The sequence below is a fragment of the Micromys minutus genome, assembly GCF_963924665.1.
Source record: "Micromys minutus genome assembly, chromosome: 24".
Taxonomy (NCBI): Eukaryota; Metazoa; Chordata; class Mammalia; order Rodentia; family Muridae; genus Micromys; species Micromys minutus.
The window spans coordinates 29551835-29566355 of NC_137959.1; the positions used below are offsets into that span (position 1 = coordinate 29551835).

General features: G+C 45.2%; 1 protein-coding gene across 2 annotated transcripts in view; it reads left to right on the plus strand.

Moving 5' to 3' along the window:
* CDH3 (cadherin 3) overlaps positions 1 to 7726 on the plus strand; it is a gene marked incomplete at both ends in the record, with an annotated part of 42476 nt that extends 34750 nt beyond the window's left edge. For both annotated transcript variants that reach the window (XM_080937299.1, XM_080937300.1), the window contains 4 exons: positions 1091 to 1300; positions 5071 to 5201; positions 5522 to 5668; positions 7517 to 7726. In XM_080937299.1, the coding sequence (XP_080793425.1) occupies positions 1091 to 1300; positions 5071 to 5201; positions 5522 to 5668; positions 7517 to 7726 (698 nt within the window). The remainder of the gene's footprint in view (positions 1 to 1090; positions 1301 to 5070; positions 5202 to 5521; positions 5669 to 7516) is intronic.
* Positions 7727 to 14521: the final 6795 nt, after the last annotated feature.

Consider the following 14521-nt stretch of genomic DNA (forward strand, 5'->3'; position numbering starts at 1 on the left):
AGGCTGACCTAGAACTCAGAGATTCATCTGCCTCTGCCTTCTAAATTCTAGGATTAAAGGCGTGTGCCATCACTGGCAGGCTTATAATGTATTCTTTTGAGGCAAAGAATAGTCTAGCAGCTGATGATACCAAGAATATTGGTTCAATATCACCTGGCTTCTAGAGCCTCACATTTTTCAATTTTATCATTGCTTTCTTCTTTGTTTAATTTAATAATAAGCATAGTGGCTTGCACCTGTAATTCCAGCACTCAGAAGACCTCGGGAAGTGAATTACCATGAGTTTGAAACCAACCCAGACTACAGATTAGAACTCTGTCTTGTAAAAGACTGATTGGGCTGGAGAGATGGCGGCTCACTGGTTATGAGCACTGGCTGCTCTTCCAGGTTTAATTTCCAGCAGTCACATGGCAGCTCACAACCATTCATAACCATATTCCAGGGGATCCTAGACCACATTCTTCTGGCATCCAAGAGCACAGGACACACATATGGTACATAGACAGGCAAACATACAAGCAGGCAAAATACCCATACACATTTAAAAGAGAGAGGAATTAATTTTGTGGTCTAGCAAAATTTCTCAGAATATAAGTACAGCACAGCTTGTTCAACCTAAGTGCAATCCCAGAACCCAGAGATGGAAGGAGAAAACTGATTCCCAAGAAACTTGTCTTCTGATTCTCACATGTACATCATAGTACACACATGCCTGCATGCACGCACACGTGCACACAAACACACACACACAGACACACACACACACATGCAACAAAATAATAAGATGATATTTTTGGGAAACAAAGATACTAAAAAATGAATTAATTTTGATAACCCAATAATTCTCACAGTGGTAAAGTTTTGCTTTGCCGGGGTTTTAGAGATCTTCTGTTTGTTTTGCTTGTCTGTTTTGGGGATTGAACCCAGGGCCTCGTGGATGCTGAGCAGGTATTCCATCACAGTGACGCACTTAGACTAAACCTGCCTTTTGTTCTTTGGTTAATGAGGCTGTTCTCAAATTTCTACAATTTTGTATTCAGTGCTCATCCCGTATAACACCCCCAATCTCATAAATGATCTATCTCTCCAGGAGACACGGTGGCCTTGTCCCTGAAGAAGTTCCTGAAGCAAGACACCTATGACTTGCACCTTTCTCTGTCTGACCATGGCCAGAGAGAACAGCTAACCATGATCAGGGCCACTGTGTGTGACTGCCACGGCCAGGTGGTGAACGATTGCCCCAGACCCTGGAAGGGTGGTTTCATCCTCCCCGTCCTGGGTGCTGTCCTGGCTCTGCTGAGTGAGTACCACATGCCTCTGTGTGCACTGGGGTAGTTAAGAGACTGATCGGCATCCAGTATTCCTCATCCATTTCTTTCTCTTGTTTTAGTTTTATGTGTATGAGTGTTTTTTTTTTCTGCATGTGTGTTTGTGCACTGCGTGTGTGCCTGTGCAAACCATGATGGGGTCAGATCACCTGGGACTGGAGTTGCAGATGGCTCTGAGCTGCCATTTGGATGCTGGGAATCGGACCTGGTGCTCTGCATGAGCAGCCTGTGCTCTTAACCACTGGGTTATCAGTCTCCTCCTCCAACTCATTCATTTCTTTTTTTAAGATTTATTTATTTATTTATTTCATGTATGAGTACACTGTTGCTGTCTTAAGACACACCAGAAGAGGGCATTAGATTCCATTACAGATGGTTGTGAGCCACCAGGTGGTTGCTGGGACTTAAACTCAGGACCTCTGGAAGAGCAGTCAGTGCTCTTAACCACTGAGCCATCTCTCCAGCCCTCATTCATTTCTTAAACTCTAAATTCTAAGAGTATCATTTAGTTAGTAGATGTTTCTAGAACTTCTAGTGTATGACAGTCTTCCTGTCATGGCATTTTGAGGCCTGAGAAGTGGTTCTGGGTAATCCAGGAATTTGTTAGAAAGGGAGACTCAGAATACCAGTTTCTTTCTTTCTTTCTTTCTTTCTTTCTTTCTTTCTTTCTTTCTTTCTTTCTTTCTTTCTGTCTTTCTTTTCTTTTCTTTTCTTTCTTTCTTTCTTCCTTTCTTTCTTTCTTTCTTTCTTTCTTTCTTTCTTCCTTTCTTTCTTTTTAGATTCATTTATCATATATATGACACTGTCTTCAGACAAACCAGAAGAGGGCATCAGATCCCATTACAGATGGTTGTGAGCTACCATGTGGTTTCTGGGATTTGAACTCAGGACCTCTGGAAGAACAGTCAGTGCTCTTAACCACTGAGCCATCTCTCCAGCCCCCTCTGCTCCATTTTTGTCCCTGCATTTCTTTCTTTTTAAGATTTATTTGTTTGTTTGTTTATGTGAGTGCAGTGTAGTTGTCCTCAGACACACCAGAAAAGGGCATCATATCTTACTATACATGGTTGTGAGCCACCATGTGGTTGCTTGGATTTGAACTCAGGACCTCTGGAAGAGTAGCCATCTCTCCAGCCCGACTCCCAGTTTTAGTCAGCCTCTTGCTACTCCTGCCCCTTGCAGTATACCTGCTTTTTTGAAGAACAGGCAGTTTCCTGGGTCCACAATCCTGTGGACCTGCTGGTCCGGAAACTTAGGAGTAAGACCTAGTTACCTGTGTTTTAACAAACCCCTCAGAGGCTTCTGAGACACGACACAATGTAAGAACCACTGGACCAGAAGGCAGGAGTGTTTAGTTAAAAACAAATTTCTTTCATGGCATTCTCGGGAAAGTAGATTCACCTGGAAATGCTAAGTGAAGTCAACCAGAAAGACATTACCACATGCTTCTCTCACATATGGTACCCAGACTTAGAATTCTATATGTAAATATATTTGTGTGTGTGTGTGTGTGTTTATACATGAGTGTTTGTGCGTCATGAAACTAGGATGGAGTTACAGGGGGAGGAAGTAGAAAAGAGGTAATAAATCTCATGTAATAAAAATACAAAGGGGGCACTGTGTGGGGAAAGAGACCAACATAAGTGGGCAGTGGGGCCCAGAACAAAGGAGGACAAAGTACAATAGCACGGGAATGAGGCCAATGTGATGAAATCCCTTACTTTGTGTGCTAACTTATTACTAAGAATAGTTAAATAAATAAATAAGAGCTGGCTCTGATGGCTCACACCTTCAGTCCCTGCACTTTGGAGGCAGAGGCAGGGCAGTCTTTGACTTTTATGCCAGCCGGGTCCCCAAAGTGAGAGAACTGGGCCTTAGCCAGGTAGTGGGTGACATATACCTTTAATCTTAGCACTCAGGAGGCAGAGGCAGGTACATATCTAATTTTAAAGTCAACCTGGTCTACAGAGAGAGTTCCAGGTCATGCAGGGCTACACTGAGAAACCCTGTCTTGAGAAATAAAAACAAAATAAAACCCAAAAAACTGGGCATGGTAGCAAATACCTGCAGGTCCAGTCCTTAGGAAGCAGAGGCAGGAGAATAAGTTCAAGTCATCTTTGGCTACGTCATGAGTTCAAGGCTAGTGTGTGCTATAATACCCTATCTTAAAAAAGAAAAGTAAATAAAAGGGAAACAACTGTGAACTATGCTGGGCACTTGGGGGAATTGGATAAGGAAATAATTTCCTTTTGCAAGTTTGCTGAGGGAAAAGATATGCCCAGCCCAGCCAAATGGAGAAGTGAATAGGCAGACACACATTAGACTTGAGCTTGTGAGAAATCTAGCTTTCCATTAGTCTTCCCCCAGACTCCCAGACTGTGGAGGAAAAGAGATGAAAAGTCACATCTGGTCCATACCTGTGTGTGCATCCTGAGAAGCCATGACCTCCCAAAGAAAGTTCTGTCTTATCTGGGCAGTGGTTCTGTCGATCACCACCACCACCAATAACAACAGCCACCCCAAACAGTAACCATCACAGCGGAGAATGGGAGAGGGTACCCTATGACAGCCTGGCTTAGCTGGCCAGTCTTCCCAGCTGTGTAACTAGAAGGCAATCCTTCCCTTTAAATTTTAGTTTAGCATTTGCAAATAGGTCAGTCCCTACAGTATATCAACATTAAATTATTCTACCTTTAAGTCCATAGCTAACTTAGAGGACATCAAGTGACTAAGGGTCTCATGGAAGGTAACAGTGACTAGTGGGGACACTAGTCCCCTTAATTCCATCAGCATGGAATGTCTGATGTAAATGCTATTAGGTGGGAGGGAGTCATGCTGCTTCAGGAGGAGACATTAAGCAGAAACTTAAAGGTGAAGCTATGAATGTGCATAAGAGACAAAGACTGGGGGGCTCTAAATATAATTGGAGCTGAATATAGTGTGTTCCTGTGATCTTAGCATTTGGGAGGTCTTGGAGGCAGAATGTATTTATAGAATGAATACATACATACGTACACACACACACACACACACACGCACATGCACACACACACACACCCACACCTAACATATAAGATTTATTAGAATGGGGCTGGAGAGATGGATCAGTGGGTAAGAGCACTGACTGCTTTTCCATAGGTCCTGAGTTCAAATCCCAGCAACCACATGGTGGCTCACAACCATCTGTAATGGGACCTGATGCCCTCTTCTGGTGTGTCTGAAGACAGCTACAATGTACTTATATATAATAAATGAATAAACCTTTTTTTTTAATAAAAAGGGATTTATTAGAATAGTTTAAAGGCGGTGTGTGGTCCGGCTAGTCTAACCCAGACTGTCTACCAATGGAAGGTTCAAGAATTTAGTTGTTCATACTAGTGAAGGAATGGTCCTGCCATCCAGAGAGAAAGCAAGCTTTCTTCCTCCATGGCCTTAGTGGCCCAGATTAAAGGTAGATCTCCCCACCACAGAAGATCTGGATGAAAAGTGGGTCTTCCCACTTCAAGTGATTTAATTGAGACAAAATCCTTCACAGGAGGACCCAGCTGCTTGGGTTTAATTCCAGATGTATTCAAGTTGACAACCAGGAATAGACATCAGAGGGATCAAGAGTTCAAGACTAGCCTCAGCTAGACAGTGAGACCCTCTGGGCCACGTCAGACGCTCTCTAAAAATAAGTGAATGCCCTATGGTCTGGGGGCCTCACGGTTGGGGGTGTGCTTACATTTCCCCACTCTTTCAGCCCTTCTGCTGGCACTCCTCCTGTTGGTGAGAAAGAAGAGGAAGGTCAAAGAGCCCCTTCTGCTCCCAGAGGATGACACTCGTGACAATGTCTTCTATTATGGAGAAGAGGGTGGTGGCGAAGAGGACCAGGTGAGTTAGAAGGTAGATATGGTGTCCCCATGGCCCGTGATGGGCATGGTTGTGTCACCCAACAACCTCTGTTATGTTGACCAGGCCCAGCAGGTCCACCAGTCTTTGTGCAGGACTGGCCACCAGTTTCCTCTCTGGGAAGGTGTCGAGTGCCATAGTCTCTTTGCCCTAGTGAAGTGGCTCTCAAGTCTGTCCTTAACTTGGAAGAAGAGGGGACAGTAGAAATTAGGGATTCCTGGGGTCTCTGGCCTCCTGCAAAACATCAGAGGGGTGAGATGGGGCAACTTCTCAACCCTGTGATCCCATTCCTTCCCATAAAGGACTATGACATCACACAACTTCACCGGGGACTAGAGGCCAGGCCTGAGGTGGTTCTCCGCAACGATGTGGCACCAACCTTCATCCCCACCCCCATGTACCGTCCCCGACCTGCCAACCCAGATGAGATCGGCAACTTCATCATCGAGGTGAGACATGACAGGATTACCGAGCAAGAATAAGTGAGTCAGGCATAGCATGGGAAAGCAGCATGGGCTTTCTGTAATGACTGAGTTCTAATCCTGGCTCTGCCTTCCAACTACATGATTGATATATCTGTGGGTATCTCTTTTCTCTTCCATAAACTCCAAATTTCATCATTTATTTAAACACTGAATTACTAGGAAAATACTCTGGAGTCAGGCAACTTAGGTTTGATTTATGGTTTTGGTATTTAAGCTTCTCTCTCTCTCTCTCTCTCTCTCTCTCTTCCCCCCTCCCTCTCTCTGTCTCTCTTTCTCTCACTCTTTCTGTGTATGTGTGTGTTGAGTTTTGTAGCTTGTTTAATTTTTTTAATTTTGTGTGTATGTGTTTTTTGCCTACATTCATGTTTGTAAACAATGTGTGTACAGTGCCCTCAGAGGCCATAAGAGGATGCTGGATTCCCTAGGACTAGAGTTGAAGACAGTCGTGAGCCCCCAAGTGGGTGCTGCTGCTTGAAACCGAGTCCTCTGGAAGAGCAGCCAGTGCTCTTGGCTGCTGAGCCATTGCTGTAGCCTCTGCTTTGTTGGTTTGTTTATGACAGGGTTTCTCTGTGTAGCCCTGGATGTTCTGGATCACAGCGCTCTCTGTGTAGATCAGGTTGACCTCAAACTCAGAGACTCTCCTCTCTCTACCTTCCAGGTACTGCAATTAAAGGTTTTATGATACTATTCGATACTATTCCTGGCCTCTTGGGGTTTTTTTTTTGGGGGGGGGGGATTTAAGATTTATTTATTTACTATATATAAGTACACTGTAGCTGTCTTCAGACACACCAAAAGAGGGCATCAGATCTCATTACAAATGGTTGTGAGCCACCATGTGGTTGCTGGGAGTTGAACTCAGGACCTCTGGAAGAGCAGCCAGTGCTCTTAACCACTGAGCCATCTCAAGCCCGGGTTTTTTTTTTTTTTTTTTTTTTTTTTTTTGTTTTGTTTTGTTTTGTTTTAATGTTTTTACATTTTATTTATGTTTTTAGTGTCTGTCCTTCATATCTGCCATATTACACGTGTGAGAGTCAGAGAACACGTTTTTAAGTTTTTATTTTATTTTCTATTGGTGTGTGTGGAGCTGGAGAGATGGCTCAACACTTAAAAGTATTTGCTGCTCTTCTAGGCCACCCTAAGAACCCACTTAGAAACGGACAGCTCTTATCTAGTGCCCTCTTCTGGCTGTTGCAGGCACTGCATACACATGGTGCATAGACATGTGCAGACAAAACAGCAATGCCCATAAAATAGATAAACCTTTTTAAAATAAAAGTAATTTTTAGGCCAGGTTTGGTGGCACATGCCTTTAATTCTAACACTCAGAAGGCAGAGGCAGGTGGATCCCTATGAGTTTGAGGCCAGCTTGGCCTACAGATCGAGTTCCAGAACAACCAAGGCTACACAGAGAAACCCTGTCTCGAACCCCTCCAAATAATAACAATAATAAGAACAACAACGATAATAATTTTTAAAGGTATATGTCTTTAGACCAAAATATAATAGGCAGAAACAGGCAGATTTCTGAGTTCAGCACCAGCCTGACCTACAGAGTAAGTTCCAGAACAGTCAGGGCTACATAGGGAGACCCTGTCTCTAATAATAATAATAATTATAATAATAATAATTATTATTATTATTTAAAAATAATTACGTGTATATGTCTAGAGAGGAAAATGTCTATGTGGAGGTGGGGGGTGGGTCCTGTGGGGGTAGGAATGGGTATAGAGGCTCGGCAGATGTACTGATTCGCCAGAACAAGGGTCTCTCCATCCAATCAGTGCTGACTGCTGCTCTCTACTAACCTAGAACCTGAAGGCCGCCAACACAGACCCCACTGCCCCGCCCTACGACTCCCTGCTGGTGTTTGACTACGAGGGCAGCGGCTCAGATGCTGCCTCCCTGAGCTCCCTCACCTCCTCCGCCTCCGACCAGGACCAGGACTACAACTACCTTAACGAGTGGGGAAGTCGATTCAAGAAACTGGCTGACATGTATGGTGGCGGTGAGGATGACTAGGCTGGCCTGTCATGCTTGTCCAGGCAAGAACTACAGACAGGTCACAGCAGCATCTTAAGGGCAGCTCCCACTCCTGGACTCTGAAGCGCACCAGGAAGTGGCCTGCGTAGCACTGCATCTGACGTGGACACTGGACTGTGAGCCTTTCGGGTGGAAGGACGTGACTCTGGCTTCAGCATTGATTCCCCTCAGCCATGGCTGAGCCCCTCTCTGCGGAGTGTCTAGAGATCTCCCGCCTGCCACAGAGCGCTCAGCTCTGCCCAGCTCTGCCCTCTCGGGCCGAACTTGCTCCGATGCCCTTGGTGACTTTTCCCACTCCAATGGCTCCCTCTCTTTAGAAAAAAAAATGGTCTTTTCTTCCTTAATGGCAGTTTTCAAAAAGAGGCTCGGAGTGGGCCCTCAGACCCTCCAGAAGGGAAGCCTCCAGGGCGCCAGCCCTGATAAATCTCTCTGATCTTCAGGCCGTGGGGTCTCACATTGAGAGGAATCACTGCTTTTTTTTTTTTACACTGAGTATATCTAAGTTGTCTTGTATTTTTTTTTTTTTTCTCTGTTGTGTACTGTAGATGGAGAGAGATGACAATCGTGTAAATGTACTAGAATTTTTTTTTATTAAAATGAACTTTTTTCCCAGAGGTGCTAGGGGAGTGAATTTAAAACAAAAACCAAAAAAAAAAGACTTAATTTAGTTCTCATGCCATGAGTTATTCGAAGCTTTTGGTTTGGTGGGGTTTAGACTTTATACACGCTCTTGCAAATGCCCTCGCTTCTCCAACTTCTCTCTGTGGATTCACTTGCTTGCCCTTGCAGGCTCCGCTGATCTCTGGCCAGAAAGGCGGAAATAATGCCTGACAGGCAGGAAGTGGGATACATATCTCCCCTCCCCCTGCAGCTTCAGAGCTATGGAGAAAACCACAGTTAACTTCCTTCCCTGGAATTGAGTGCTCCAAGCCCATCATTACAGACTTGGGAGGTGAAATCAGGAGTCTTTGTGAGCTACATAGCAAATGAGGTTGGCGCCTGGGGATGGGGGTGGGGAGAAGGCTCATGGGTGTGTGTGTAATCCTGGCACTCTGCAGAGACAGGAGAGCTCAAACTGGAGGCCGCCTGGGATACCTGTCAAGACTCTTGTCTCAGAAAACAATGCTTCTCAGGCCAGCCTTTGTGGTGAGACCATGTCTCAAATAGGTTTTCTGGTTGAATAAATTGATAACTTGCCACATGGTAGGGGCTGCCACTCAGAACTTTGCAAGCCAGCCTCGCTTAGCTTGGATGACGTCTTTAACTTGGCCTCACATCCATCATCCTCTTGAGGAAGTTTTCCTGCATTACAGAGTGATGGTGACTTCTTTGTGAGGGTTGGGTTTTGTGGGGATTGTTTTTTTGTTGTGTTTTGCTTTGTTTTAAATAATACATTAAAAAAAAAAAGTCCAGCAAAGCAGGAGATTAGAGAATTCACTTAAGAGGGTTGGTTATATTAAAATGAATAAGACTGTTGCTGACCCTGTTGGAGTAAGACAGCTTAAGTCAGAATGATGTCTTTGAAGTGAAGTCCAAAAATTATTCCTCTCTATTCTTTTGTGTGTATGGGTGTTTTCCCTGTGGGGTGTCTTTTCACCACATGTGTACCTGCTACCCCTTTTGCCCAAGGAGGCAACAGAAGAAAGTGGCGAAGTGTTAGATCCCCGGACCTGGGGTTTTATAGAGTGTTGCAAGTTGCCCTGTAGGTGCTGGAAACTGAACCCAGGTCCTCCTGAAGAGAGGTCGACATTCTTTACCATTTAGCCATCTCTCTCCAGCCCCACAAAATTGTACTTTTGAGAAGATGTTAAGTGTGGCTATAGATAAAAATGCCCTTTTCAGTGAGCAAGAGGAGTGAATGGAGCTAAAGAAATCACTGAGGTGACTGTTGAATTTATTTATTTGTTTGTTTTTGTTTGTTTTTGGAGAGAGTGTCTCTCTAACCCATTGACATCAAACTCAAGATCACCTTGCCCTAGCTTCCCGATGCTGGAATTATGGGTATTAGGCCTCACACTTGACTAAGCATGGATAACTAATTTCTTTCTAAGGTTTATTTTCATGCATGTGAATGTCTTGCTTGTACAAATGTATGTATATTGTGCATGTGTTACCCAGAGAGGCCACAAAAGGGTATCAGCTCCTCTGGAACTGGAGTTAAAGAACAGACAGTCATGAGCTGCCATATGAGTGCTGGTGTTATGGGGAACCCACCAAAGAAGACCACTGAGACACACTCTGTAGACAACTGAAATTCCTTATTCCAGCTGGCCAGGACTACACTTGGGTATTCAGGACACAGGTGTAGCCCTGAGGTTTTAGAGCAAGGAGCTTTAAAGGCAAACACTACATCCTTGTCTCTTGTTTGAAATCTGCAGGAGGAGGTTTTGAGCAAGCAGGTAGTTTAACAGAAGCTAAGATAAGCAGTTAGCAGGAAGAGGAGGTTTTGTACAAGCAGGTTTAATACAAACCAAGATAAGTTAGCTAGCTGGGGGGTATTTGACCCTTGGGTTCTTAGAGTAGAGTTGGGTAGTTTTCCATTGGAGTCTTCATCGAGGATCTCAAATTCTAGTCAAATTTAAGATTGCTTCCACATGGAGGAACCTATATATTGTCATGTCACTGGAAGCTAAACCCCAGGTCTTCTGTAGGAATGTCAAGTGCTCTTAAACTACTGGGACTATCTCTCCAGCTCCAGGCTTTTTTTTTATATATATAAGATTTTATTTAGTTAATGTATATGAGGACAGTGTAGCTGTCTTCAGACACACCAGAAGAGGGTACCAGATCCCACTACAAATGGTTGTGAACCATCATGTGGTTGCTGGGAATTGAACTCAGGACCTCTGGAAGAACAATCAGAACTCTTAACCGCTGAGCCATCTCTCCAGCGCCTGAATGGTTGGTTAAAGCTTTAAAGCAGCTGTACTTCTAATCTATCTTGGTCCTAGAAGGCCCAGCTGTCACCTGATGAGCAGGCATACTGGAGGTGGAGCCTGCAGTTGAGTTATACAGGCCCCAGGTGATTGGGGTTTATGCTAAGGTTTGATATCAAGACTGACAACTAATGTCACCAGATGAAACCTAAAGGGAATTTTGGGGACAAGTGAGATGGCTCAGCAGTTGAAGGTGCCTGCCACCAGATCTGGCTACCTGAGTGTGCTCACTGGGACCCATGTGGTAGATAACTCCTGGGATCTCCACCCCCATGTGCATGCACACTAGTAAAAATATAATAAAAATAAGGGAATCGTGGGTTTCTCACCTATTCTTGATCTATTCCCTCAGGCCCAGGCTGTTCCTGCTGCAGCTTATGAGCCTCCTGTTCCCCTGCTGTTCTTGTTGATAAGCAGGGGTGGGAGGATAGGGTGTCCTAGCCAGTCACACCTGCTACCCCTTATCTTTCACGCCCCTCAGAGGCTGAATGAAGCTGGGAAATCCTACCTGCAGCTGCACAAAACCCAACAGACACTGTTCGCTTGGCTTCCCTCCCGGGATTCATGGAGGGTGTCAGGGGAGAAATGGCTTTTCACAGCCAAGCCTGGCCTCTGTGAATGAATCTATGCTCCTTTGACAATGGGGAAATAGTTACCAGCCTGGGTATCTGGGAAGGACAGGCCTGGGTTGGGTGGTTAGGGTGTGTGCTGTGCTGTTCTCTTGTTTCGAATGTGCTTCCCATCTGCAAAATTAGACTTTGGACCTGTAGTCATGAGGTTCTATAGCAAGAAACTAAGGGCTGGGGAGATGGTTCAGCAGGTGTAGGTGCTTGATGATCTGAGACCCAGAGAACTGACTTCCTAAAGTTGTTCCAGACCCCACACACATATGAACACAAACCTAAAATGTATATGTGTATATATATATATATATATATATATATATATATATATATATATATATACACACACACACATATATATATATATATACATATATAAATATATATATATTTCAGAGTGTAAGTCACCATCTCTAAGTAGTCCTGGTAAGTGATAATTGCACTTGCATGTGTGTGCGTGCACACACACACTCACAACTAATAGGTTGCCGTGTTAATGAGGACTGCCTGGGTACTTGGTTGATCTTTTAAGTTTTGTAGTTCATTGTGGGTCCTCCAACGTTTACCATGTGTAATACACCCATGTTTTGTGTTGCACATTTGCACAATAGCCTGGGGACCCCTCTGTTGTCTCCACCAAACCCAATTTGGTATTGATCTGCCCTCAGCACGTCTGTGAACCTAAGTTCTAGGGGTTTGTTTTGTTTCTAACAACGTCAAGCAGTCCAGGGCATCTGATCTATAGAGGCTTCAAAGCTGCCTCCAGGTCTGTGGATTAGGGTGGAGGATGCAGTTCTGGCTGAGATCAGGACTCTCTAAGTGGAAGGCCCAACCTGGGATGGCTGGGTGCTGGGAAGACCTCTCAGGTCTACTCCTCAAATCTGTCCCCAGGCTTCTAAAAAGCCCGGAAGAAAAGAAGTGAATCTTTAAGGATGCAGGAACCAAAGATTCCTGTACTAGAAAAAGTGAGAGTTAGAAGCCAGCCTGGAGCTTCATGATGAAACAAAACAACAGCAAAACAAACCCACCCCCCACACCCAGCCCCCCAGAGCTTTCCTGTGGGAAAGATCCTAGATTCCCTCAGCCCTGTATCCTCAGCCCCTTCCTCTTTACAAACACCCCTCACCCCAAGTGAAGTCAGCCTGGTAGCAGGCCTTTTTACATTGTTGCTGACCTAAGCAATGTTGTGGGGGTTTCCCCTCCATTAGGGTGTAGGTATGCATGCCCAGTCATCGAATGGCCTGAAAAGGGAGTAAGATTGTGGCTGCATGTCCAGTCAAGGCAGGGACTGTTTGTGGGGTCAGCTAGGTGAGAGGCAACCACTGACAGTTGAGGTGGTCCCCCTAGAAAGCCCCACAGCAGCCCACCCCGAATGTGTCTCGTTGGCTCACTGGAGAACTCCATGGGCTACCTGCCCAAAAACTGCAGGCAGAGCCTTCCCACATCCACCTTTTCCTTTTTGTTGCTGTTTTGTTTTGAGACAGGGATGCTCAGTGTCCTAGAACTCACTCTGTAGACCAGGTTGACCTCTGCGTCCTGAGCACTGGGATTAAAGGCATAGGCTGCCATTGCTGGCCTTCCCATCCTGCACTTCTGGATGAGGCCTTGGGCAAATCACTTCAGTTCTCTCTTTTTTCCATTTGCAAGTGGAGTGAACAGGTCTTCATCACCTGGAAAGTGCTCAGAAGGGTGTCTAGCATGGAAGGGCTGTGTTAGTGTTATGTAGGAGGTAGAGGGGAGTGATGGGCCTGCTTACACATCCATATACACGGAATCTGAATGGAAGGTGAATGTCCCTGGGAAGAATTCCCAGAAATTCCCAGACTGCTAAGGGACATCTTCAGAGATCACTTGCTGTGGTTATCCCAAAGGAACGTTCTCCTCCCTCCCAGCAGAGGGCACCATTCTCCCAAACCACAGCAGGGGCTGGCATTTGCAGCCTGGCATGGCAGGGTGGGGTCACAAGAAGGGAGGGCACACGCCACAGTCACAGGGCCACTGGCAGTGGTTTCCCTTACATGGAAGTCTGCTTGTGAAGACAGATCTGCCTGCACAGAACACATGCTTGGTAAATACCTGTTGAATCAGTGAGCAAAACGGCTCTCTGATGCTGTACCCCATATGGGGATGGAAGCTGAATGGACCGCTGCAGTCCATATTCATTGGGCTGTGTGATGGGCCATGACCAAAGAGCTGCTTATGGCCCCTCAAGAAGCTCTTAATGGTTTCCTTTTCTTTCTTTCTTTTTCTTTTCTTTCTTTCTTTCTTTCTTTCTTTCTTTCTTTTTTTTTTAAGAATTATGCAGCTGGAGAGATGGTTAAGAGCACTGACTGCTCTTCCAAAGGTCCCGAGTTCAAATCCCAGCAACCTCATGGTGGCTCACAACCATTTGTAATGAAATCCGATGCCCTCTTCTGGTGTGTCTGAAGACAGCTACAGTGTACTTACATAGAATACATGTAGAAGAAGAAGAGGAAGAAGAAGAAGCACCAAACAGACAGGGAAATGGAGAGTTCTGGACCACCCTGATTACATAGGAAGACACCCAGATAGACAGAGGATACAGGTTCAAATCTAGTTATCCTGGATCACCAAGGATGGGCCTTTACCTTTTCTTTGAGTTCAGTGTCTTATGTATCCCAGGCTGTTTAAATCTGAACTCACTGTGTGGCTTTCAACCTTTGTTCTCCTGTCTCTGCCTCCCACTTGCTAACCTACCAGGAACATACCACGGCACCTGGTTTCAGATGTTACTCTGGTCCTGCACTATGCTGCCCTCGTGACCGTGGGACTCTGTGTTCTACATCAGCCCTCTAGCCTCTTCTGGGACCCCTTTGAGTGTGGTAGGCTCTATCCCAGGGCCTTTGTATTCATTCATGTAACAACTATTTATTGATCAGACTTGTTCTATGCCAGGTATCATTGTTGGTGATGGAGAAAAAGAAATTCAGCAAGCAGCTAAAATTTCAAACTCTGACATGTCAGGGCCTCTGGTTAAAAGATGTGTAGAGAGTCTTGCTGTGCCATAGACCTGGACTCCTGGCGCTTGGGTGGGGGAAGATGGAGGAGGATCAGGTGTTCAAGGCCAACCTTGTCTATATACCATAGAGAGAGTATGTGGCTAGACTGGGCTGCATGAGAATCTGTCTCATAAAAGCTAAATGTGTAGAGCTTACTAAGGGAAAGAGAGAGCTGGGGTAGGACAAAGGGGAAAG